Here is a 25076-nt window from a genome sequence, read left to right as displayed (position 1 = left end):
AGTTGGGAGAGAAGAAAGAGAAAGCAGAGAACTACCCGAGGTAGTTGTGTGGATCACAGGCCTGCACCCCTTCCCCTACCCCACTGCTGCCCTACCTACCTGTTGGTGGTCTCAAATGGTGGATGACAGGAAGATGCCAGTGGACTGAGGCTGCTTCCTGAAAGTCCAAGTAGACCGTGGTAGGGTGAGGGCCCTGGGGTCCTTTCCATGCTGAGCAGGAGGGTATTACCCCATAGCCACCCAGACCATCAGCACCTTATCCTTTTCCAACCCCACCTCCTAAGGAACATGTGTTCCAAATGGGCCAGGCTCGAGCTGAAAAGAAGCTCAGTCCACTGGATTGGAAGCTCCTAGTGGAGCAAGACTATAGCTTTTTTCTCTCGTGCTCTCCAGAGCATTTGGCTCACGGGGCTTGGCCTCAAGTGTTTGTGGCCAGGCTGGCTGAGCTCCCCAGCTGGGTCCCGACACTCCCAGTTCTGCACATCCTTGCAATGTTTTTTCCCCAGCCTGCCTCTCCTACACCTAACTCCCCCATAAGCTCACTTCCACGGAACTCATGGACTGCGGCGGAGGGCCTGACGTGGTCCCTTCTTTAGGCCCTGTGCCTGATGAACTTACTAAGAGGTAGGAGATAACATCTGCGGTTTAAGATTCCCACAAGGGGCACTGAAGGAAGGTGTTCCCACCCCCAAAGCAGATGCCTAGGCTGCTAAGCCAGTCCTACCCTTTCTGTATTTAATGCCCTCTGGGGAATAAGATTCTGTCCCAGGAGGTGGATACAGGATAGGAGGCTAGGTACAGAGAACAGAAGACACAGTTCCCAGGTATGATTCGGGAGGGGTGGGAGCAATTGATCTGATCAAGGAGCTCAGCTCCTGTCCTTATCTGATGGGGGTGACATGGGCCCCCACTCTCAGGGACTCCACCTTCCCCGAGCCTGAGACTTTAGAGGAACTGAAAATCTGAGTCCTAAAGAAAAAAAAACAAACCCAACCTCAATGTACTTTTTTAGTGAACTCACCTAGGGTGGAGGAAAGGTAGCACTAGTTTATCTGGACCTGCTTTGGGCAGGGGTCGCTCAGTTCTCTCAAGGCTTCTGGTCAGAACTGTTCCACTCCTTTCTCAGGCCTGCCCCCAGGGAGTCCCTAGAGCCCTGGGGCGCTGGAACTCCCTACTCCTTCTCTCGTGCCCCACCAGACTTTCCCTGCCCCCTCCCCTCTAGGCACCTGGGCCAACCTTTCCTACGCCCGTGCTTCTTGCTGTCTCTCTCTCTACGCCTCTTTGGAGACCACTCTGAGTTAGGTGAAGGCGGGAGACGATGGATCCCTTCCCCACCCCCACAACCCATACCCCCTCCCCTCCCTACTGCGTCCCGGGCTGCAGGTACTGACCCTAGAGGAGTGCACACGGCGGGCCAGGGGCGGTCAAGGCGCTCTTTGCAGCCGGTCCCCCTACACCTCACGTCCCCTACCCCACCCTACACACCCCTCCCACCCCGCGGGTCTTTGCACACGACGCGCCGCCGGCTGCAGAGGTTTCACGAGCAGTAGCCCGCCGGGGATAAAGCAGAGCGGGCGCGGGAAGCGGGAGGCGGCTGTTGAGGCAGGAGGAACGTCCTGCGCGAACTGGTCCACTCGGGATCCGGCCTGGGGGGCCAGGGGCACGCACGCGCACGACGAACTTCCCGAGTGGGGCTTCTAGGGGGCACGAGTGGGGCGCCTAGGACGCAAGGAGCCCATGGAGAAGCGGTACCTGTTGGACGTCAAACCTGGAGCCCGGTAAATCAGGAGCAGAGGCGCGCCCGGGGTGGAGGGGGAGGCGGGGGGCAGGACGCACTCACCCCACCTCTCCTCCAGCTGCATCTCGTCCTGCCCTGTCCCGCCTCTTGGTCCTCAGCTGATCTACAGCCACGGCTTTTCAGCTGGTGTCGGGTGTCACTGGTTAGGGGAGGTCTGCGCTGCACCAGCCGCACGCACCCCCTGGTTTTTCCCGTGGTGTAGGCGCGGGCCTCTCACTAAGAGATAAAGTGACAAAAACTTCCAGGGGCGGCTGGAAAAAGCGTGCTGGGCAAGTTTGGGAAGGGCTGGGGGTGGGAGGGGGCGGGGAAGGAGAGACAGAGACGGAGACGGAGAGAGTACGAGCGAGCGCAAAGGTGAGAAGGAAGGGTGAGAAGGAGTGAGGGAAGACAGGATGTAGATGCTACACCATCTCCTTCACTCCCCCAACTAAGGATGAGCGGGAGGTGGCAGGAGCTCCACCCCCTATCTGCACTCATGCTTCCCCGCTTCAGTGCCGCTGTCAGCTCTGCCTTCAAGTCACCAGATGTCCGGGGTGAGGGTGGGGGGGCGGTAAGGAGAAGGCTGGGGGAGAACAACTTTAATCTGCCGGCCCTTTCCCTTTCCGGTGGGGTGGGGGGTGGGAGATTGCAGCAGTGGCCTCATCCCCTGAGGGCTCCTTCTCTTGGGGCAGAAGCCTGTGGGGAGGAAGGGCACCATACTCGCCTACATTCACCCCAATGGAGGAAGACCGGCCTGTTAGTCCCCCTTCTCCCCCTGCCCCACCCCCTCAGGCACAATCATAGAATCCCAGAACCATAAATTTCAGCCTTTGACTGACCCTAAAAATGCAGAATGTCAAAGTCTGAAAAGATTTTAGAGACCATCTAACATTCTCTCTCCCATCTTCTCTCTCTCATTTTCCAAAGGAGTAAAACTAAGGGCCAAGACAGGGGCCAAGACTTGTCTTCACAGGATTATCTAGATGGTGATGGGTAGCACAACAGGGACCTGGATTCTGTTTCTTCCCCTCTCTTTGCCTTGACTTCCTTCTTTGAACTAGAGGATCAATCCTTCCCACACTGCCAGTTTGTGACCTCTCCTCCCCTTATACATATTGTCTCCCCACTCCACTTAGAATGTGAGCCCTTTAAAAACGGAGACTGTCTCTGCTTTACCATGTGTATCTCTAATAATGAACCCAGTATGCACATAGTAAGTGTTTTAACAGTTGCTCATTCATCCATTCATTCCAAGCATTCCAACCCTTGGGGATGGAATAGGATGGGGCCCTTATTCTCTACCCAGGTCATACTCTGGAGCTCCTTGGCAGAATGGGGCCAGCCCAACTCCCTTGCCTGAGCCTGGTGTGGATCTGCAGGCCATTGGACTCGACTCCCAGAGCAATCAGCACTGCCATGCTCAGCAGGGCCTCAGTGAGCCTTATAACTGTCAGAAGGAGAGGGCCCGGCGACAGTTGTATGTAGCATCCATCATCTGCCTTGTCTTCATAATCGGAGAAGTTGTGGGTAAGGAACAAAGTGGGCTTCTTGGGCAGGTTTTGCCATCTGTGCTGATGGAAGAAAGCAGTAGGGAGGGGGGAAATAACCCTAGTAGGTAGACAGTCCATCACACTGGATTTCACTGGAGCCCCATGTTAGCCAGCTTGGCAAGGAGCTACCCTCACTAGTGACAGGAAGGGAGGAACAGATCAAAGCTTCTAGACATTCAGGCCCAACCAAGGGTCTCCTCAACCCCCATTCCTTTGGTCCTGCAGGGGGTTACCTGGCCCACAGCTTGGCTGTCATGACAGATGCAGCTCACCTGCTTACTGACTTTGCCAGCATGCTCATCAGCCTCTTCTCTCTCTGGATGTCCTCCCGGCCAGCGACCAAGACTATGAGCTTTGGCTGGCATCGAGCAGGTGAGGCTTTAGTTGGGGCTTTAGCACTGGTTAGCCTATCCACCCCCAGGGCACTCCCAGTGGGCTGAACTTTGTGCTGAGTCCAGAGGGGTATGAATGGGACCCAGAGGAAGTAAGGAATCACAGAGGCATAGAACAGTATAGTTAGAATAAGGAGCATTAGAACATAGACTGTCAGAGCTGGGAGAGGTCTTGGAACAGAGAAGGTCAGAGCTGGAAGTCACCTCAAAAAAGAGAGTGTCAGAGCTGAAGCCTAGTAAGGGGGAGTGAATCATTCATCATCAAATAACAGACCTGACCTTTACCCTCCGGGAGTCTCGTCTGACAAGGACGATGAACTCCCCTGTCAGGAGGCACAGTGACCAACAAGACCAAATGAATATAAGTTTAACTTATGTTTCTGCATATTTGAGGGGAAGTAGCAGGGTGGACTGTTCAAAGCCAGGTAGGGAAGTGGCTCAGAGACTTACTGATGTGTTTTGGGTTTGATCCCTTGGGGAGCTGCTGTGCCCCCCCTCCAAGTATCCTTCCTTAGTGGGTACATAAATTCACCAGCTCCCACAGTGGATGTGACTTAATAAAGTGTCAGTCTCCCCATCTATAAAATGATGCAGTTGGACAAGAAGATAGTCAAGAACCCTTCTAGCTCTAACATTCTATGTTCTAACGTTCTCTATATTCATGTTCTAACATTCTAGATTGTGAATCCTTTCAGTTTTGAGATTCTGTATTTTAATCTCAGAAGGCCATTTAATTTTAATAAGTTTTAAAGTCCCTCCTATCACTAATAATTTTATGTATCATCTGTAAGCAGTGCAAGACGATGGCGGCTCATGTCTGGTGCTTAGTCTTAGCCAGTGGGCCCCATTTTCAACTGTCTTCATTCTGTTTTAAAGGACCCTGTTCCCTACTCCCAACTGTTCACTAATTGTCAGTGTTTGGGATGGGGTCTGCTTTTCAGAGATCTTGGGGGCACTACTGTCAGTGCTGTCCATCTGGGTGGTGACTGGAGTCCTAGTATACCTGGCTGTGCAGCGTCTAGTCTCTGGAGACTATGAGATTGAAGGTGGGGCTATGCTGATCACTTCAGGCTGTGCTGTGGCAGTGAATATCATGTAAGTCTGGGACCTGCCACTCCACCACCCTCTCCATCCAGTCAATCCATCAGTCACTGATACCTACTTCCCTGGGAGGGAGAATAGAAGGGGGAATTTGATCACATTGTCGAAAAAACAGATTCCACCCATTTTATGTGTGCTGGAGCTTTCTAGGAAAAATGGGCCAAGCCTTACCTGTGAACTCTGGACTTTCCATCCTGGAGTGACTTTCATCTCCATACCCCTCTGCATCTGACTGTGAACCTTCCCTTTCCTGGGATTTGTTCCTTTCTTATAGACCCCAGTTCATAACCTGGGACCACTGGAGAATTCTACCCTTAGTTAAAGTGCAGGGAATATATTTCAGGCAGGACCCACCTTCTCTAGGTCCATCCCTATACTTCTAGCCAGCAGCCCTTTCCCAAAGGGCCCCCTGGAACACTTAGCAGGAAGCCAGACAGTTAGTGGTCTTAGCCAGCTCCAGGGAGGAAGAGCATCCTGTCTGGGGAGATGATGTGTTACAATGGAGAGAGCCCTGGATCTGAAGGCAGAGGCTTTGACTCCCAGCCCCACCTCTGCCACTTACAGCTGTGTGACTGTGGGCATGTCATGCCCATTCCATGAGCCTCAGTTGCTTCAATTGTAAAATGAGGTGGTTGGATTAGATAATCTTTGAGGCTCCTTCCAGCTCTAGGTCTAGTCTGTTTTTTAGGCTATGAGACAAGAATTTATTTTTCTTAATGTCTGAATATTTTTAAGAATCTAATCCTGGGCAGATGGTATAATGGATAGAACACTGGCCCTAGAGTCAGGAGGACCTGAGTTCAAATCCAGCCTCAGACTTACTAGCTGTGTGACCCTAGACAAGTCACTTAACCCCAATTGCCTCGAAAAAGGGAATCTAATCCTGAATTTTTAATAATAAATTTATAATAATAAATATTTAATAATAATAGCAATAGCTCACATTTATATAAAGCTTTAAGGTTTACAAAGCTCTTTACATATACCTTACTTGCTCTGAACTGGGTTGCATAAAACTGATCTCATTCCTTCAACAAACATTAATACCTGCTGTGCTGAGGGAGAAAATACTGCTTCCGTAAGGAATGATTCTTGCCATCCCACACTTGGTAGAAAGCAGACAGAAGTAGACACCAATAGTCAGGAGACCTGGGTTCCACTGACTCAACTGTGACCTTGCTCAAATAATTTTCCCCAATCTTGCCTCAGTTTCCTCCTCCATAAAATGAGCCGATTGGTCCCTAAGACCTCTTCCAGTTGGATGGCCTACAACTTCATGTAACAAATCCCCTTAATAAAAGGATTTGTTCTATAAAACTTGGACTCAGTCAAAAGGCCACATCCACTTGCCGCCTTGATACTACACATATGCGCTGCCATGCCCCTTTCCAGTTTTAGAACCATAATCAAATCAAAACTGCCATTACTTCTGGAAATGATGTGTCAATCTACTTCCCTATGAAGAGAAGGACCTAGAACAGGGCTGTCCAACCTTAGGGTTATCTTCGGCCGCATTAAAATAATTATTCGAGGGCCGCACCCAGAATAAAAAATACAGTACATTAACAAAGAGTGGGGAAACGCACATCATCAATACAACAGGTGAAGGCACGAAGCATGAAAGCAAACACAAAATGACAAAGCAACAACACAACAGTATCAAGGTAGGTGCATACTGACTAGTCTGCATCGTACAGATGGAACGCATCCCACAGATCCTTTGAAAATTCTGTGCGATATGTTCCATCCGTAATACTGCTTAAAAACACCGAAGGAAGTTATTTATTAGTGATGGAATTAAAAAATCTAATATGCACTCCATGCAAATTATTATTTTATTTTTTTCACTTGTGAAAATTAAAACCCACAGGTGAGTGGCATAAAATCGCACTGCAGGCCGTATTTTGGACAGCCCTGACCTAGAAGACCACCTGTGGTCTCAACCCCTGGGAGATAGAGGGCTAGCCTTGGAGTTAGGGAGACTGAATTCAAACCCTGCCTCAGACACTTACACAGCTGTATTACCTGGGGTAAGTCGACGGAGATGAAAATCGCTCCCAGATCCCAGGGTTGCTGTGAGAATGGAATGAGATACTCAATGGAAAGTGCTTTGCAGATCTTAAAGCTCTAGCCAGCTATTTGTTATTATTCCACCTCTAAGGGTTTTTTTTTTGGGGGGGAGGGAGATCATTTATTTAATATTTTTAGTTTTCAGCATTGATTTTCACAAGAGTTTGAATTACAAATTTTCTCCCCATTTCTACCCACCCCCCCCCCACTCCAAGATGGCATATATTCTGGTTGCCCCGTTCCCCAGTCAGCCCTCCCTTCTGTCACCCCACTCCCCCTGTCCCCTTTTCCCTTACTTTCTTGTAGGGCAAGATAGGTTTCTATACCCCATTGCCTGTATATCTTATTTCCTAGTTGCATGCAAAAGATTTTTTTTTTGAACATCTGTTTTTAAAACTTTGAGTTCCAAATTCTCTCCCATCTTCCTCCCCACCCACCCTCCCTAAGAAGGCAAGCAATTCCACATAGGCCACATGTGTATCATTATGTAAAACCCTTCCACAATACTCATGTTGTGAAAGACTAACTATATTTTGCTCCTTCCTATCCTATCCCCCTTTTTTCAGTTTTCTCCCTTGACCCTGTCCCTTTTCAAAAGTGTTTGTTTTTGATTACCTCCTCCCATCTGCCTTCCCTTCTATCATCCCACCTTTTTTATCTCCTTCCTCTTTCTTTCCTGTGAGGTAAGATACCCAATCGAGTGTGTATGTTATTCCCTCCTCAGGTCAGTTCCAATGAGAGCAAGATTCACTCATTCTCCCTCACCTGCCCCCTCTTCCCTTCCTACAGAACTGCTTTTTTCTTGCCAGTTTTATGTGAGATAATTTACCCCATTCTATCTCTCCCTTTCTCTCTCTCTCAATATATCCCTCTCTCATCCCTTAATTTGATTTTTTTTTTTTTAGATATCATCCCTTCATATTCAACTCACCCTGTGCCCTCTGTCTCTCTATATATGTATATTCCCTTCAGCTACCCTAATACTGAGGTCTCATGAATTATACATATCATCTTTCCATGTAGGAATGTAAACAAAACAGTCCAACTTTAGTAAGTCCCTTATGATTTCTCTTTCTTGTTTACCTTTTCATGCTTCTCTTGATTCTTGTGTTTGAAAGTCAAATTTTCTATTCAGCTCTGGTCTTTTCACTGAAAAAAAACTTGAAAATTCTCTATTTTATTGAAAATCCATATTTTGCCTTGGAGCATGATACTCAGTTTTGCTGGGTAGGTGATTCTTGGTTTTAATGCTAGCTCCATTGACCTCCAGAATATCATATTCCAAGCCCTTCGATCCCTCAATATAGAAGCTGCTAGATCTTGTGTTATTGTGTTTCCACAATACTCAAATTGTTTCTTTCTGGCTGCTTGCAGTATTCTCCTTGATCTGGGAGCTCTGGAATTTGGTGACAATATTCCTAGGAGTTTTCTTTTTGGGATCTTTTTCAGGAGGCGATCAGTGGATTCTTACAATTTCTATTTTACCCTCTGGCTCTAGAATATCAAGGCAGTTCTCCTTGATAATTTCTTGAAAGATGATATCTAGGCTCTTTTTTTGATCATGGCTTCCAGGTAGTCCACTAATTTTTAAATTATCTCTCCTGGATCTATTTTCCAGGTCAGTGGTTTTCCCAAAGAGATATTTCACATTGTCTTCCACTTTTTCATTCCTTTAGTTCTGTTTTATAATATCTTGATTTCTCCTAAAGTCACTAGCTTCCACTTGTTCCAATCTAAATTTTAAGGTAGTATTTTCTTCAGTGGTCTTTTGGACCTCTTTTTCCATTTGGCTAATTGTGCCTTTCAAGGCATTCTTCTCCTTATTGGCTTTTTGGATCTCTTTTGCCATTTGAGTTAATCTATTTTTTAAGGTATTGTTTTCTTCAGTATTTTTTTTGGGTCTCCTTTAGACAGTCATTGACTTGTTTTTCGTGGTTTTCTCACATCACTTTCATTTCTCTTCCCAATTTTTCTTCTACTTCTCTAACTTGTTTTTCCAAATTCTTTTTGAGCTCTTCCATGGCCTGAGACCAGTTCATGTTTTTCTTGGAGGCTTTTCATGTAGGCTCTTTGACTTTGTTGACTTCTTCTGGCTGTATATTTTGGTCTTCTTTGTCACCAAAGAAAGATTCCAAAGTCTGAGACTGAATCTGGGTGCGTTTTCGCTGCCTGACCATGTTCCCAGCCAACTTACTTGACCCTTGAGTTTTTCGTCAGGATATGACTGCTTGTAGAGTATAGAGTACTTTTTCCTAAGCTTGAGGGGTTGCGCTGTTGTTTTCAGAGCTACACAGCAAACTCTGCCACACCAGTGCTACTCCTCTCCCAAGAACCGCCAACCCGGACCACGACTCAGATCTAAGCTGACTCTGCACTCCTGCTCAGATCCACCACTTAATTCCTCCCACCAGGTGGGCCTGGGGCTGGAGGCAAATGCAGCTGTAGTTCTGTAGCTGCACCACCTCTGCTTGCCTCCCTCCCCGTCGTTGGCTGAACCAGAACTCTTTTCACTCTGTCCCAGCAGCTTTTCCCACTAACCTTCTCTGTTGTCTTTGGTGTTTGTGGGTTGAGAAGTCTGGTAACTGCCACAGCTCACTGATTCAGGGTCCTAGGGCCTGTTTCACCCAGCTCCCGGTCTGGTTGGTCCGTGCGGCCCACGCTGGGCTCTGCTCCACTCCCAGGTCCATGCAATAGACCTTACCCCACAACCATCTAGGCTGTCCTGGGCTGGAGCCCTGCTTCCCTCTGCTTTTTAGTGGGTTCTGCAGTTCTAGAATTTGTTCAGAGCCATTTTTTATAGGTGTTTGGAGGGACCTGGGTAGGAGCTCACGCAAGTCCCTGCTTTCCAGCCGCCATCTTGGCTCTGCCCCCAGCTCTAAGGTTTTATGAGTGATTTGATGAAAAACTAAGATTCACCAATTCGGTGTCAAGTATCCACACTGTGCTATGTGCTAGGAATACAAAGAGGAAAAACAGAGTAGTTCCTGCCCTGGAACAGGGTCTGATTCTCTGTGTGTGCCTCTGACTCTCCCTTTTTCTCTTCCTCTCCATCCCCATCCTCCTCTACTCTCCTCCCCTCTCTCCCCTGTTCTCTTTCCCCCTTCACTTTCTCTCCTCTCTCACTTCCTTCTTTTCCTCCCTCCTTCCCTCTCCCTTTCTCTATTTTTTTTTAAATGGATACATTTTGCTCTTTCTTAACCAGTATCCAAATGCTACACCATCATCATGTCCTCCAGTAAAGCACATTCCCCCCCAAAGAGTTAAGCAGTACATCCTGATTGCAACTGCTAGTTTGTGTCACTTTTCACTTTTATAGTTTGCTGATTGTCAACAGAAAGGAAGTTAATGTGCCCTTTAACTTTAATGATATCATGCCAACATTGCTCTTTGTAGCTGACCTGCGTTCAGCTGTGTTTCAAAGATGTCTTTATTGACGTTGCTGGAGCCATTGTATATGTTGGTCATCTGGCTCTTCTTCCCTCTGCATTGCTTCATGCAAGTCTTCCTACATTATTCTAAATTCTTCAGTCATCATTCTTTATGATGTAATTATATTCACAATAAACCTCATCTACCACAGTCTGTCCCAACTGTTCCCCAATTCTTAGAACTATATTTCATTGGTAGCTTTTTATTATCCAAAATAATGCTTCTCTTGGTCATGACCTCCTTGGGGTGGGGGGGGTTGAAGGGTGGGGGATGGAATCCAGTCCCAGGAAAGGAATTTCTGGATCAAAGAATATGAACAATTCAGTAACTTTCCTTGTATAATTTCAAATTGTTTTCTGACATGTTTAAATCAATTTACAGTTCTATCGACAGAGAACAAACATAGGCATCTTCCCTCTTTCTCTTCAACATCTAAATTTCCCATTCCATTTATGCTGGTTAAATTCTAGAATTCTTTGATTCTAGGATTCCCTGAAAGTGAAATTCCTGGTGGCAGAGCAGAGAATTGTGGGAGCAGTGAACCTGGTACTTTCTTTGTGCTACCAACCTATTGAATTGGCTCTCCAGATCTCGTCTGATACAGGCCATGCTGAGAATAGTCACTTAATTGGGCATTGAGCCATGACCCCCTAAAGTGCCCACCCTGCCTTTCCCAGGGGTTCCTGCAGAGGTTAGGGGGTCATAAGACAATTCTGAAGATAGAGAGGCTAGTGCTGGTGCTCAGGACTCTGCCTGATTCTCTCTTCTCTTTGCTAGAATGGGGTTTACTCTTCACCAGTCTGGCCATGGCCATGGGCATAGCCATGGACACAGTCATGGGACCAATTCAAAGCAGGAGGAGCAGAACCCCAGTGTCCGGGCAGCCTTTATCCATGTGGTTGGGGATCTACTGCAGAGTCTGGGTGTCCTAGTGGCCGCCTACATTCTCTACTACAAGGTAAGGGGTTATAAGCTCAATGTGGGAATGGATGCCTTGTCTGAGCTGAAAATAGAAGATGTAGGTACAAGCTTCAGTTCCACCACTTAACTAGTTGTAAACCTAACCACATTTCCTAACCTCTCTGGACTTAGTTTCTTGTTCCATAAAATGTGTATCATAATAACTGCCCTGTCTTCCTCTTAGGGATGTGGGCAGGCCAGGTCAAATAAGATCCTGGGCAGGGAAAACCTTCTCAGTGGTAAGACTTTGAGAAGAGCTGATGGATGGATGGGTCTCCTAATACAATGTCATTTCTCAGCTCCAGAAACTTAGAGCTAAGACCCTGCCCTGAGGGAGGCCAGTGACTTCTGGAAAGGAGTGAATTGGGGCAGAGCCTACATAGATGATGCCCATGGTGGGCATGCTGTACCCAGAGAGAGGGAAGTGACTTGCTGAAGGTCAGATAATTTTCAAATCATAAACATAGCCATACAATATTAGGGCAAGAGGGGACCTTACAAACCATCTAGTCCATGACCATAAGTTTGTAGAGCTTCAGAAAGATTTTTCCATCTTTGCCTTGCAGGATCCTAATCTTCCTTTAAGGCTTAGCTTAGTGGAAACAACCTCCATGAAGCCTTCTCTGTTTCTCAATAACAAACAGAGTACTGGACTTGGACAGAGCAAGACCTGAATTCCAATGCTGTCTTGAATACATAATAGCTGTGTGACCCTGGGCAAATCACCTAACCTCTTTGAACCTCAATTTTCTCATCTGTAAAATGGGCATAAAACCTTCCGGGATTGTGGTGAGTCTTAGATGATGTTTATAAAGTGCTTTGCAAAGTTTAAAGTGCTCTATAAATGGCAATTACTATGAATAATTTCCCTCTATTTTCTTTTCCAAGAGCACTTTTTTGTTGGTCAGTTTTCAGTCATGTCCAACTCTTCATGACCCCATTTGAGGTTTTCTTTGCAAAGACACTGGAGTGGTTTGCCGTTTCCTTCTGAAGCTCATTCTACAGATGAGGAAACTGAGGCAAACAGGGTTAAGTGACTTACCTGGGGTCACACAGCTGGAAAGTGTCTGAGGTCAGATTTGAATTTAGGAAAGTGAATGCTTTGTGACTCCAGGCTTGGCAGTCTATCCGCTGGGTCACCTAGCTGCCCCAAGAGAACTTTAGATCTCCTTTTTATCCTATGACTCTGTACCTTTCGTTATGCTCACCTATGAATAGGTCGTATTCTCTATTATGCAATAGAAGATAAGCTCCTTGATGGTAAGGGCTCTTTCTCTAGAGCTCAGCACAGTGCCTCACACATAGTAAGAACTGAACATTTGTTGAGCTGAATTGAGAAAAGCAGGGCCCAGAGAGGGCAGAAGTGATCTGTCCAAGGTCACACAGCTAGTAAATAGTAAAGCCAGCATTCAAACCCTGGTTTCCTAACTCCTAATCCAGAGGCTTTTCCCCCTCTTCCATTGTTCCTGACATTCTGTGCCAACTACCTTTTTCCCCCTCAAAGTCATTTCCTCAGTGTGTATGACCCAAAATAGAGGCAGTGTGCTGTAGTGAGTAGGTCTGCAGTTCACACCCAATAAATAAGTCCTGGGAAATTGCTTGAAAAATAGCAATCCGTGGGCTCAATGAGCAGTTCTTAAAGTCGGCTGTGTGCCGGGCACTGTCCGAGGTGCTGATAGAAAGGCAAAAATGAAACAGTTCCTGCCCTCAAGAAGCTTATGTTCTATAGGAGGGGGACGACATATGTAAGTATATACATAGACATGTATAGAACAAATATCTAAGGAAGCATCGGCAGTATATATTATGTATATGTGTGTATAAAGTGTGTGTCTGTATGATGAATTAATGGGTCTAGGGGAGTGGGGAGAGCCTAGCAGCTGTAGAGGATCAGGAAGGTGACTTGACTTTTCCAGGGTGACAGAGCTCATACAAATGACAGAGATGAAATTTGAACCTGAATAATGACTAATCTGACTAAACCCAGTATTCTTGTTTCCTCCACCACATTGGCCTCTCAGGGGTACATACTCTGAGAAAGTGATCTCGAGGAAACAAAGGCATGCTTGGCACTGGTGAGGGAGGGGAAGGAACCCTGAGTTAGGAATGAGGGGACCTGGGTTCAAGTTCTGCCCACCAGTACTCCCTGATACGAATGACATCATGGATTCTTCAAATATTCCTAAAGATGTGCCTCAGAGTGGGAAAAGGTGCAAATGGCTCCATGATCATGCTCTGTGTGCAAAATTGTTCTTTCAGAGCTTGGACTCATTCACTGTGGCTGTGGCCAGACCAATACTGACCGATTATGTCTGTTTATTCATTCGTTTATTAATTTGCCGGTTCAATGCAGAGGGCCAGTGTTTGGGAATCAAGGTTGGGAATGGGCTCTTTGTAGAACTCTGGAATCTCAGGTTTGAGAGAGACCCCAGAAATCACCATCCTAGGTCAACCTACATCAGAGCAAGACCTAATGTAATAGACAAATGATCATCTAGCCTCTTCCTCCAGTGATAAGGAATATTTCCTGAGGCAGCCCCTTCCATTTGGGGGCAGATCAAATTGATAGAATGCTTCCCTTTGATCAGAAGCTGAAATCTGTCTCCCTAGAGCATCCTGCACCCATCCATCCCCGAGGTGGTGGCTGCTATGGTGAAAAGAATGCTTACCCTGGGGTTAGGAGACTTGGGTTCATAAACTAGTTTGGACAGGAGACTTTGGTTCAGATTATACTTTAGACAGCTATCAGCTTGTGACTGTGGACAATTCACTTGATTTCTCTGAATTTTAATGTCCTTACCCTAATAGGAACATAGGTTTAGAGCCAAAAGGGCCTCAAAGGCCATCCAATCCAATACATTGATTTTATAGATGAAGAAACTGAGACCCAGAGAAATTAAATGATTTGATTATATTTTTTAAAGCACTTCACATAATTCCTGGCACATAGTAGGTGCTAGATAAATGCTTGTACTCTTCCTTCCTCTTTCCCCTTGTCCATGGTCACATAGGTAAGAAGTAGCAAAAACCATGGCTGGAAGCCATGTTCTCTACTCTGGGTTCTTCTACCTGTCTGACCACTGGATCATCCTCTCTGTCATACCCAATCAATGTGGAATATGCCCCAGAGCTGTTTCCTAGGCCCCCTTGTCTTTTCTCTCTGTGTACTCTTGGCGATCATATCAGCTCCTTGGGTTTAATAATTATCTTTTATGTAAATGATTCCTAGATCTCTTTATCCGGTGCTAAGCTCTGGTCCTTCACCACTGACTGCTGAGAGGGCATTTCACGCTCAGAACAATGAAAATAGAACGCATCATCTCTCCTGTCCCCCCAAACTCGTCCCTCCTTCAATCTTCCCACCCTCCTGCCAGTAATTACCCAGTTCCACAACCATGGAATCCTCTTCCCTCTCATTCAGCCCACACACCCTCACAACAACTCTGGGAGGGAATATTGGAGTTGTGGCTTAGTCATTTCCAGTCATGTCTGACTCTGCATGCCTCATTTGTTGTTTTCTTGGCAAAGATCCTGGAATGGTTTGCCATTTCCTTCTCCGGTTCATTGTACAGATGAGGAAACTGAGGCAAACAGGGTGAAGAGACTTGCCCAGGGTCGCCCAGCTAGTAAGGGTCTGAGGCTTGATTTGAGTCTTCCTGACTCCAGTACCCTTATCTCCTTCCACTTGGGCTAGTGAAATAGCTTCCTGGTTGGTCACTCAGCCTCAAGTCTCTCCCCACTCCAGCCCATTTTCCACAGCACTGCCAAAATGATTTCCCTCAAGTATAGCTCTAACCATGTCAATCCTACCCTCCACAATAAATTCCAATGGCTTCCTGTTAGCTCCGGCATCAAATATAAAAGTCCTGTTTGGCGTTGAAAGTTCTTCCTTATGACTTTGCTACCTTTTTAGCTTTCCTGCCTCTCACTCCTCTCTCCAGCGCAGTCATCTAGGTCTACTCTACTGACCCAGCCACTGTACTTTGCACATAATGCTTCATATCCTGTCTCTATCTCTTTGCATTGGCTGACCTTCATGCCTGAAATTCCCTCAATCCTCATCTCCACCTCCTGGCTTCCCTGGCTTCCTTCAGGTCCTAGCTAAAATGCCTCCTGCAAAGGAACCTTTTTCAATCCCTCCTTAAGCTAGTGCCTTCTCCAGCTCGTTTGTCTCCAGTTTGTCTTGTCCACAGCTTGTTTGTGCAGAGTCATTTACACATTGTCTCGGGCATTGGGGCTGGGAGCTCCTGGGGGGCAGGGGCTGTCTTTTGCCTTGCTAGTGCTTGGCACAGTGCCTGGCACATAACAAACTCATAATAAATGCTTGTTTACTTGGTTTCACTTTCCTAGTCTCCCTACCCCCTTGAGCCTTTCCTTCTAATGATGTCCATGAACTTGTTTTCTTTTGTTTTTTCATTTGGATAGCTCTGTGTCAATATCATTGTTTTCCTTTGCAATCCTATGAATTTTATTTTGTGCATTTAAAAACATTTCTTGGAGGAGTTCATAGATTTCACCATTCTGCCCAAAAGGCCCTTAATAGCCACAGAAAGGCTGATGAACCCCTGCTCTACGATAACTTTGTATATATACACCCCTAGGGGTGTGCGTGTTGTCTCTCCCAATAGAATGTAACCTTCTTGAAGGCAGGGACTCATTTCGTTCTTCCTTGGTGTCCCTAGCACTTAACCCAGCACCGGGAACAAAGTAGGAGCTTAATAAATGCTCGTTGACTGAGTGACTCCACGTCTGGTGTCTGGCTCCACGTCTGGAGCCCTTATACCAGATTGGGAGTCTGCTCCTCACAGGCTCAAAAGAATCGGCTCCAATGTGGAAGCAGACCTTCCAAGGAAAGAAGAGAAGGAGCGAGCTTGTGTTAGGCAGCTACCATCTTCACAACAACCCTGGGAGGCAGGTGCTCTTATCATCCCCGTTTTGCAAATGAGGAAACTAGAGCAGGTATAGGTTAAGTGACTTGCCCAGGGGTCTGGATGACTCCAGACCTAATGCTCTATCTACCATGAGCCTCCCAGAAGCCTCGATCTTGACCAGGACTAGTGCTGTGGTCTAACCAGCCCTTTCTCCTCCAAGGGCCGGCTTCGGAGGCCAGTGGCTGTCAGGGTACTTTGATAGCCTTAAAATGCTATAAAACTGTTGGCATATGATTCTAATTCCTAGTTCAGCCCCTGGGGCAAGAGAGGCAGAACAGAACTTTCTCTTTCCAGGGACATCCTTTCAATTGCTTGGAAACAAGTGTGGAAGATAGGAAGGCAGAAGCAAGCCCTGAGCGCCTTTCTTCTCCCGGCCAAAGAAAGTCAGTCACTTCCCTAGCCCTGGTGAGCCAGGCCAGGGCCCAGGCAGGTGGAAAGGCTCTCTAGTTCAAAATAGTCACTTTTTGGCTGTCCCTCAGTGGCAGGGAAGGCTGGTGGACAAGGTATTTATTTACACGGCTAGTTAAGGGTGAAGCCTTTGCTTCTGTCTCAGCTCAGAAGCCTCAGCTATTGCATAAAGATAACGTTCTAGTTCAGGGGTCATAAGGGCTGGGTTCAAATCCCAACCCACATACTCTCTGTGTGACTCCTCTCTAGGCCTCAGTGAGGAGGTTGGGCTAGGTGGCCACTGAAGTCTTTTTTAACTTATGGTCTTTTTTCTCCCACTAGCCTGAGTACAAGTATGTGGACCCCATCTGTACCTTCCTCTTCTCCATCTTAGTCCTGGGTACCACTCTGACCATCTTGAGGGACGTGGTTCTCGTGCTGATGGAAGGTAAACTTCTTTACCCTAATCCAGAGAGTGGGGCCCCTTAAGTCACAGGGAGGTGAGGGGGATGGAGGAGCTACCACTATGGCTTTGAGTTAGGGGCCCATCCCATGGGAAGTGACCTTGTGTGGCAGTCTAGGGATTTTCCTGATGCCCGCCATTATATAAGGAGACATTGCTGTTCAGTCATGTCCAACTCTTTGTGACCCCATGGACCACACATAGAGCATCAACACTGTCCATGGGGTTTTCTTGGCAAAGATACTAGTTTGCCATTTCCTTCTCCAGTGGATTAAGGCCCAGGGTTCTCACAGCTATTAAGTGTCTGAGGCCTCGTTTGAACTCAGCTCTTCCTGATTCCAGGCCCAGCACTCTATCCACTGAGCCACCTAGCTACCATATGGAGGCTCAGCTTTACCACAAATTTGCTGTGTGATCTGGAGTGTGTTACTGGGGTACGGGCCTTAGCTGCGTTATCTGTACATTGAGAAAATCGTACTTTGTAATCTGAAAGGTTCCTTCCAGCTCTGATATTATGTTCCAAGGTTTCTTCTAGCCTTGAACCTCTATGAGTTCCTTGTACTGCCCGTGTTCACCCAAAAAGAAGGGATTCTCAGCTAAGGGCCCGTGGGCATCAGGGCTTTCTACAAATTTGTATGAGCTCTGTCCTTCCAAGCCCCAGGCCCCACCCCAGTACTGCTGAGCACCAGCCAGCGAGGGCAATTCCTGGAACTAGAAATGTCTCTCCCACCCCCTACTGTCACCCCTCTTCCCTGTTGGTGGGAGTCTTCCTCCCCTACTCTGAGCTGTAGGAGGGCACACTTGTCAGACTGGCTTCAGAAACCCCCTCCCTAGGACTTTTCTCATTTTTACCTTCCCCCAGGGAAAAGGAAGGGCAAAGGTCACACATCCCATTGTACAGATGGGCAGCAAGTCACAGGCAAAGTCAAGGAACAGAACCTGGGGCTCTCTCCATGGCCAGTGCCCTTCGTCCTAGGTTACAGGTGACATACCACCCCCACTCCCTATCAGTGGGGCACAGACATTGAGCTGTTTTCCTAGAGATGGGAATGGATTGCCAGTAAAGTGATTTTCTTTGAATGAAGTTAACTGACTGAAACAGTGAAAAGGAAAGGAAAGTGCATAGGACTAAGGAATACCTTGACTTGCTATGTAACTTTGAGGAAATCATTTCCCCCTCATGGGTCCTGTTCAATTGTTTTCAGTCACATCCTTGTCTTTGTGACCTCATTTGGGCTGACAGAGATACTAGAGTGGTTTGCCATTTCCTTCTCCAGCTCATTTTACAGATGAGGAAACTGAGACAAACAGGGTGAAATGACTTGCCCAGGGTCACACAGCTAGTAAGTGTCTGAGGCCAGATTTGAACTCGGGTCTTCCTGACTCCAGGCCTGGTACTCTATCCCCTTCAAGACCCAAATGCCCTTAGATTCTGCATATTTAAGGTGAGGGGAAAGGGAATTGGGCTCAGCGGTCTCATGGCTCTGACAATTTGTGAGAGGCGGTCCTGAAGCAGCCCTTGAGCATTGGTCCCAGGGATATTGTGCTCTAACCACTGGCATCTCCTTCCTAGTCACACAGACATAGATGCTTTCAGCTTGACCCAGAGAGTCAGGTGGGAAGGATGCATTCTCACACCTGCCTGGTCCTCCTCTTGTGATCCCCATTCCAGGAAGCTGGGGGTGCGTAGGAGAGGAATAAGTCTTCTCTCATGCTCTTTCCCTGATTGTCCTCAGCAACCCCCAAGGGGGTGGATTTCACTGCAGTCAGAGACCTTCTGCTCTCCGTGGAAGGGGTGGCAGCCCTACATAGCCTGCATATCTGGGCTCTGACGGTAGCTCAGCCTGTGCTCTCAGTCCACATCGCCATTGGTGAGAAACCACCTAACCAGGGGCTGGGGCTATTCATCCTGTAACTCAGGGGTGGGGTTTGGACTGAACAGGGATGAGGGGGGATGGGGATGGCAATAGTGGGAGGGACAGAGTTTGAGATGCTGCTAAGGATAGGCCTGGAGATGGGGGCAGGGCCAGAGGCTGGGTTCAAAGATGGGACCCAGAAGAGGACTGGAAAGCTCTGGCTGGTATTGGGATGAAAATGATGACTGGGGCCAGCAGCTGAGTCAGGGCCCAAGCTCAGATCAGGGAATGGGCTTAGGGCTTCATGGATGTGGCCACAAGGGGGCATGGTTAGGGATAGGGATGAAAGCACCTCTCTCTCACTGTAATGTGAGGGCTTGGGGGGTAGGGTCCAGTGCTGAAGGAGAGTAAATGACATATCTTCTCTCTACCTTTCATGCCTCCCTAGCCCAGGAGGCAGATGCCCAGGCTGTGCTGAAGGAGGCCAGATCCCGACTCCAGAGAATGTTCCATTTCCACACCACCACCATCCAGATAGAGGATTATTCAGAGGACATGAGAGACTGTCAGGAATGCCAAGGCCCCTCTGACTGAGCCTCCTCCCAGCCCTGAGCTGCCACCCATCCCAGAGCCGCCTGGAATTTCAGTGATGAGAAGTGTATGGGACTGGGGGTGGGGAAGAAGAGGGCAGCACGTTTCATGCTTTTCTCAGATCCTCAGAGCACCTCACCAGGACGCAGCCCATTCCTACATTCCTTTTTATATATATATAAATTTAGCCATGTCCTGGACCCCCTTTTGGGGCCCTTGGACTACACTGGATTTATTGTCTGAGCTGAGCCAGTCCCTCATTCGGGACCACCTCTGCCAACAATGCTCCCGGTTGGCTCCCCTCGGCCCACTGAAAACACCAAGGTGGGACTCTGGATAATTTATAATATATGATGACTTCTTTCTTCCACTTGTGATGTTCCAGACTCTTTATGTTGATGGTGAAGATACCCTGCCCCATATACACACTGATGACCCTTTGCCTCAGGTCATCTCCAGAGCCCTGTCTGTGTCCCCAGGTTGGCTTGGGAAGGTTCTCCTCCTACCTCAGGGGGGAAGGGAAAGAGATCAGTCAATGTTCAGAGAATAGAGTTGAAGCTTTCTTCCACCAACAGTTTGACTTTGAACTTGGCTGTAAGGGCCAGGCGCTGAGGTTGGAATGGGGAGAGAGAGGGGCTTGCCCCTAGCTTCTCCAACCTTCTGGCTGCTAGGTCCAAGGGGTGTCTCATAATTTTCTGTACTAGGAACATTCCCATAATCCTGTTTGTTTTTCCTCCATCTCAAAAGACAAATTAAGAAAGACCTAATGGGGAATGATGGGCTTCGGCGATCCGCCCCCATAAGTCCCCATTAGAGGAGCCTGGAGGGATGGACGGAAAGAGGCCAAGACTGGGAGCACAAGGTCTGATTTCCGAGCCTCTTAGGGCATCTCATGTAGCCTTCTTATGCCTGTTTCCCCAGCTATAGGCCCTTAGTTTGAATTTGAGTTTTAGAGTAGGAGACCACCTGAGAGATCAGGTAATCCAACCCTTTCCATTGACAGGAGAACCTGGGGCCTAGAGCTAAGAAGGGACATTCTCAAAGTTGCACAGTATATGTGAGTTCAGAGACCTAGAACTGGAAGGCACCTCAGAAGCCATCTAGTACAGACCCATTTTACAGGTGAGGAAACTAAGAACCAGAGAAGGGACTTGCCTAGAACCTCATAAGTAGGAAGCATCAGAGACGGGTTTTGAACCCGGGTCCTGTGACTTCAGAGTGAGCAGTGCCTTGCTGCCTCCAAGGGCAGAGCTGCGGCTCAAACTAAGAGGCTGCTTCCTGGCACTTCTTTTGACTGGGGAGGGGAGGCCACTTCTGAGAAGGGAAGTCTGGGTTTTTCCTCCTTCCTCCCTTTCTTCACACTTCCCTCTTTAGGAAAGTATCCAGGTGGCACAGAGGATAGAGTACCAGGCTTGGAGTCAGGAGGACCTGAGTTCAAATGTGGCCTTAGACACTTAGTAGCTGTGTGACCCCCGGACAAGTCACCTAATCTCTGTCTGCCTCAGTTTCCTCATCTACGTCCCAGGGATATTTGTAGGGATCAAGTGACATCATATTTGGAAAACATTTTGTAAACCTTAACATGCCAGGTAAATGTTAGTTATTATTATCGTTAGGGGCAGCTAGGTAGCACAGTGGATAGAGTTCCAGACCTGGAGTCAGGAGGACCTGAGTCCAGATTCGAGCCTCAGACACTTATGAAGCTGTGTGACCCTGGGCAAGTCACTTAACTGTTTGCCTCAGTTTCCTCATCTGTAAAATGAGCTGGAGAAGGAAATGGCAAACCACTCCAGGATGTCTGCCAAGAAAACTCCAAATGGGTCACGAAGAGTGGGACACAACTGGAATGTCTGAACAACAAATTATTATTAATTATAATAATGTAATTATTATAATTAATAATAATTTACCTTCCCATTCGTGTTAATGTCCAGAAAGCCCCTATCCCTCAACCATGGCCCCATAGAGTTGGGCCAGCCACAGTAAGAGATAGCTGAGGGTCACTCGGAGGCAGCCTGGGACCAGAGCGTTCCTCAGGGTCTATAAACACTAAATCTCATGGGGCCCTGCCTCCTAGGCCTGTGCTCTCTCCATACCATTGGCATCGATGAAGTATATTTTCAAGTTTGCAGAGCACCTTCCTTATGTTATCTCACTGTAGCCTGGCCAGAATCCTAGGAGGTTGGTACAGCAAGCCTCTTCTCCATTTTACAGATGAGAAAACGGAGGCACAGACAGGCTGTGACTTATTCAGTCACACAGACAGTATCCAAAGTGGGCTTTGAAACCATCTTCTGAGCCCCTTCTCTAATGCTGTTGGTCTATGCTACAACTTTCCCTTCCCCTCCAAAAAAACCTAAACCAAACCCCTGGAGGTCCCCTAGGCTTTGGGAAGGCCCAGCCTCTATATGGAGTGTGCCCCTGCCCACAGGGCATGGCACAAACTCCACCTTCCATGCCGCAATATGACTCCCTGGTGTGGTCAGTTGTCCTCCGAAGACCTCTGCCAAAATGAGATCTGTAAACACTCCCAGAGCATTTCATAAACACAGCACGGGGTCAGGCATGTTGTGGGACACAGGACTGCCTCCTGCAGACCTGTCTTGAGGGAGTTTGTGCTTTGGGATGCTGACCCGTTAGCACCTGATGACTCAATGGGCTGAGCTGGACAGCCAGGAGAGTTCTATTTCCCCCAAGGGGAGGGCAACGCCTGAGGGGGTGGCTGTAAACGGGTCCATTGCTGGAGATGGAGACCGTCCAGAAGAGTAACCAGGATAGCTCTTTCAACACCTCCTCTTGGGATATGGCTGAATCCTTTTACACTCATGATTGCCTTCCTCTAGAGACTTTTGGGGCAGCTGGGTCACTCAGCAGAGAGCACCAGCTGGAGTTAGGAAGACCCAAGTTCAAATCTAGCCTCAGACACTTCCTAGCTGTGTGACCCTGGGCAAGTCTCTTCACCCTGTTTGCCTCAGTTTCCTCATCTGTAAAATGAACTGGAGAAGGAAATGTCAAACCACTCCAGTATCTTTACCAAGAAAACCTCAAATGGGGTCACAAAGAGTCGGACATGACTGAAATGACTGAACAAAAAGAGATCTTTTTATAAGCGGGTAAACTTGGACCCAGAGAGAAGTGGCTTGCTTAAGGCAACAGAACATAGAGCACTGGGCCTGGGATCAGGAAGACCTGAGTTCAAATCCAGGCTCAGACACTTATTAACTTTGAGCCTGGGCAAGTTGCTTATTGCTGTTTGCCTCAGTTTCCCCAACTGTAAATGAGAATGATAATAATAGCACTTACCCCTCAGGAGTGTTGTGAGGATAAATGAGGTAATATTTGTGGAGTGCCAAGCACGATGCCTGGCACTTAGTAGGCGCTATATAAACGATAGCTGTTATAACTAAGGTCACATAGGTAAGTAGTAAGGTTGGTCTCCAAACCCAGGATATCTGACTCTAAAGGTGGCGTTCTTCCCATGGCACTATGCTCCTGCCAACAATGGGACGGGAGAGGAACAGAGAGAGGAGGGGAGGGCAACATCTGTGTTCTGGGCCAATCAGAGGCTGCTTGCTGCATGACTGTTGTGTCCGTGCTGGGTTACACTGCAGTATGGGTCCCTGAAGTGATCGCTGGACACGAGCTCCCCTTCCTCTGGGACGCTTCAAGGTTGGTAACTGTCAAGTTATGTGATCCTTTCTTTATAGTGAATCCTCCGAGGTACATGTGGCATATTTGCGTTACCTCCATCTGGGTAGATTAGGGCAGCTAGGTGGTGCCATAGGGTACGAAGGCACCGGGCCTGGGGTCAGGAAGACCTGAATTCAAATCCAGCCTCAGACACTTCCTGTGTGACCCTGGACAAGTCACTTTACCCTGCTTGCCTCAGTTTCCTCACCTGTAAAATGAACCAGAGAAGGAAATGGCAAACCACTCTAGTATCTCTGCCAAGAAAACCCCAACTGGGGTCAGGAAGAGTTGGTCACGACTGAAAAATGACTGAAATCTAGATGTTATTCAGGCATAGAGGTTCTTGGCATGATGGTGGAGGGAGGTGGGGCAGGAAATTGTAGTTTGGCATGGGAGAAAGAGCCTAGCCCTGGAGAGCATACAAGTCCTAGCCTTGTGACCTTGGCCGAGTCACTTCTTTCTAAGCCTTTAATATCCTTATGTGTAAAGCAGGAGGTTGGGGATGAATAATGTCCAAGAATTCTTCCAGTCTGATATTCCATTGACTTAGGAGAGCATTGGACTATTACTACCATTTTTACTACTACCACAATCACCACTACCACTACTACTACTACCAACACTACCACTGCAGCTACTACTACTACTGCTGCTGCTGCTGCTACTTGCCAGCTAGCTAGCATCTCATTTGAGCCTCACAACAACCCTATTGCCCTAATTTTACAAATGAGGAAACTGAGGCAGGTATAGGTTAAATGACTTACCTGGGGTCACACAGATAATATATGTCTGAGGCTAGATTTGAATTCAGGTTTTCCCAACTCCAGGTCCAGCCTTCTATCCATCACTTTCCCCTAGCTACCTCTAGATAATAGCTAATAGAGAGCCAAGGTTTGCAAAGTGCTTTACATTTATAATCTCATATGATCACCATAACCATGCCCTATGGGATAGCTATTATTATTAACCTCATTTTACAAATGAGAAAACAGGCTGAGTGACTTGTCAGAGGGAGGATTAGAACTCAGATCTCTGAAGGGCCTTGCCTACTCTGTGAGGTCGTGACTTAGTAAAAGGCTGGGCCTTGCACCTCTGCTTATACCCACCTGTTCCCTCTGGCAGGCCAGGTGCTCTGTTCCTGAGTTGGCCCCGTAGACTTGTCAAGCAAACCTTTTCCTGGGTTCCATTCACTGGCTCTGAGCTGTTCTTGACTTTCATCCAGGCCACCTGAGCCAGAGCTCTTGGCTCCCTGGACCCTTTTTTGGAGGGGGAGGAGGGATTCCTCACTGAGTGCCCTCAGCTGCCACTTCCTCCCCCACCTCTGGGGAAGGCATGAGTCATCTTGTCCCAAGTGAATCAGGAGGCACCCTAGGGGACAGTGCGTTCCCCTGGAGCCGGGTCACTGGGGGTTTCCATGCAAACACCTGACGCCTGGGCTTTGGGAAGGACCACCCACCCTCTTCCTCCATCCCTCCCCTCCACCACCACCACCAGGGCCTGGCCAGAGTGCCACCTCCTGCACAGCCCCTCCCCCAAGTTCCTAGGCTTCTGGTGGTGCAGCTGCTAGAGGAAGATATTTATAGCCTGGGCAAGATGAGGCAGAGCCTGGGCCCCTCAATTTCCAAACTGATTTCAGCAGCCCCACCCCAGGGAAATTGTGATGGGGCAGGGGTGAGGCGTGAAATGCGATGAGAAAATTTAAACTCATTGCTCCCTGGACTAGGTGAAGGCTAGACTGAATAGGCCAAGGTTCGGGCCTCAGGGACCTGGCAGCTGATGGGGTCAGGGAAACAGTAATCAGATGCTGATGGCTGGCCAAAACAACAGCATCCCTCCAGCTCGCTTAAATGTCACCAGACAGAAAGATAGGAGGCCTGAA

General features: G+C 47.9%; 1 protein-coding gene across 1 annotated transcript; it reads left to right on the top strand.

Moving 5' to 3' along the window:
• The first annotated feature begins 556 nt into the window (after positions 1 to 556).
• SLC30A2 (solute carrier family 30 member 2) lies at positions 557 to 19828 on the top strand. Its single transcript, XM_036744251.1, has 8 exons — positions 557 to 624; positions 3084 to 3304; positions 3553 to 3699; positions 4661 to 4814; positions 11097 to 11277; positions 16940 to 17045; positions 18797 to 18931; positions 19365 to 19828. Exons 1-8 carry the CDS (start codon positions 557 to 559, stop codon positions 19508 to 19510), a joined length of 1158 nt encoding a protein of 385 aa, XP_036600146.1. The 3' UTR covers positions 19511 to 19828.
• The last annotated feature ends 5248 nt before the right edge of the window (positions 19829 to 25076 follow it).

The sequence above is a fragment of the Trichosurus vulpecula genome, chromosome 2 (genome assembly GCF_011100635.1).
Source record: "Trichosurus vulpecula isolate mTriVul1 chromosome 2, mTriVul1.pri, whole genome shotgun sequence".
NCBI lineage: Eukaryota > Metazoa > Chordata > Mammalia > Diprotodontia > Phalangeridae > Trichosurus > Trichosurus vulpecula.
This window is presented reverse-complemented; position numbering and strand designations above follow the sequence as displayed.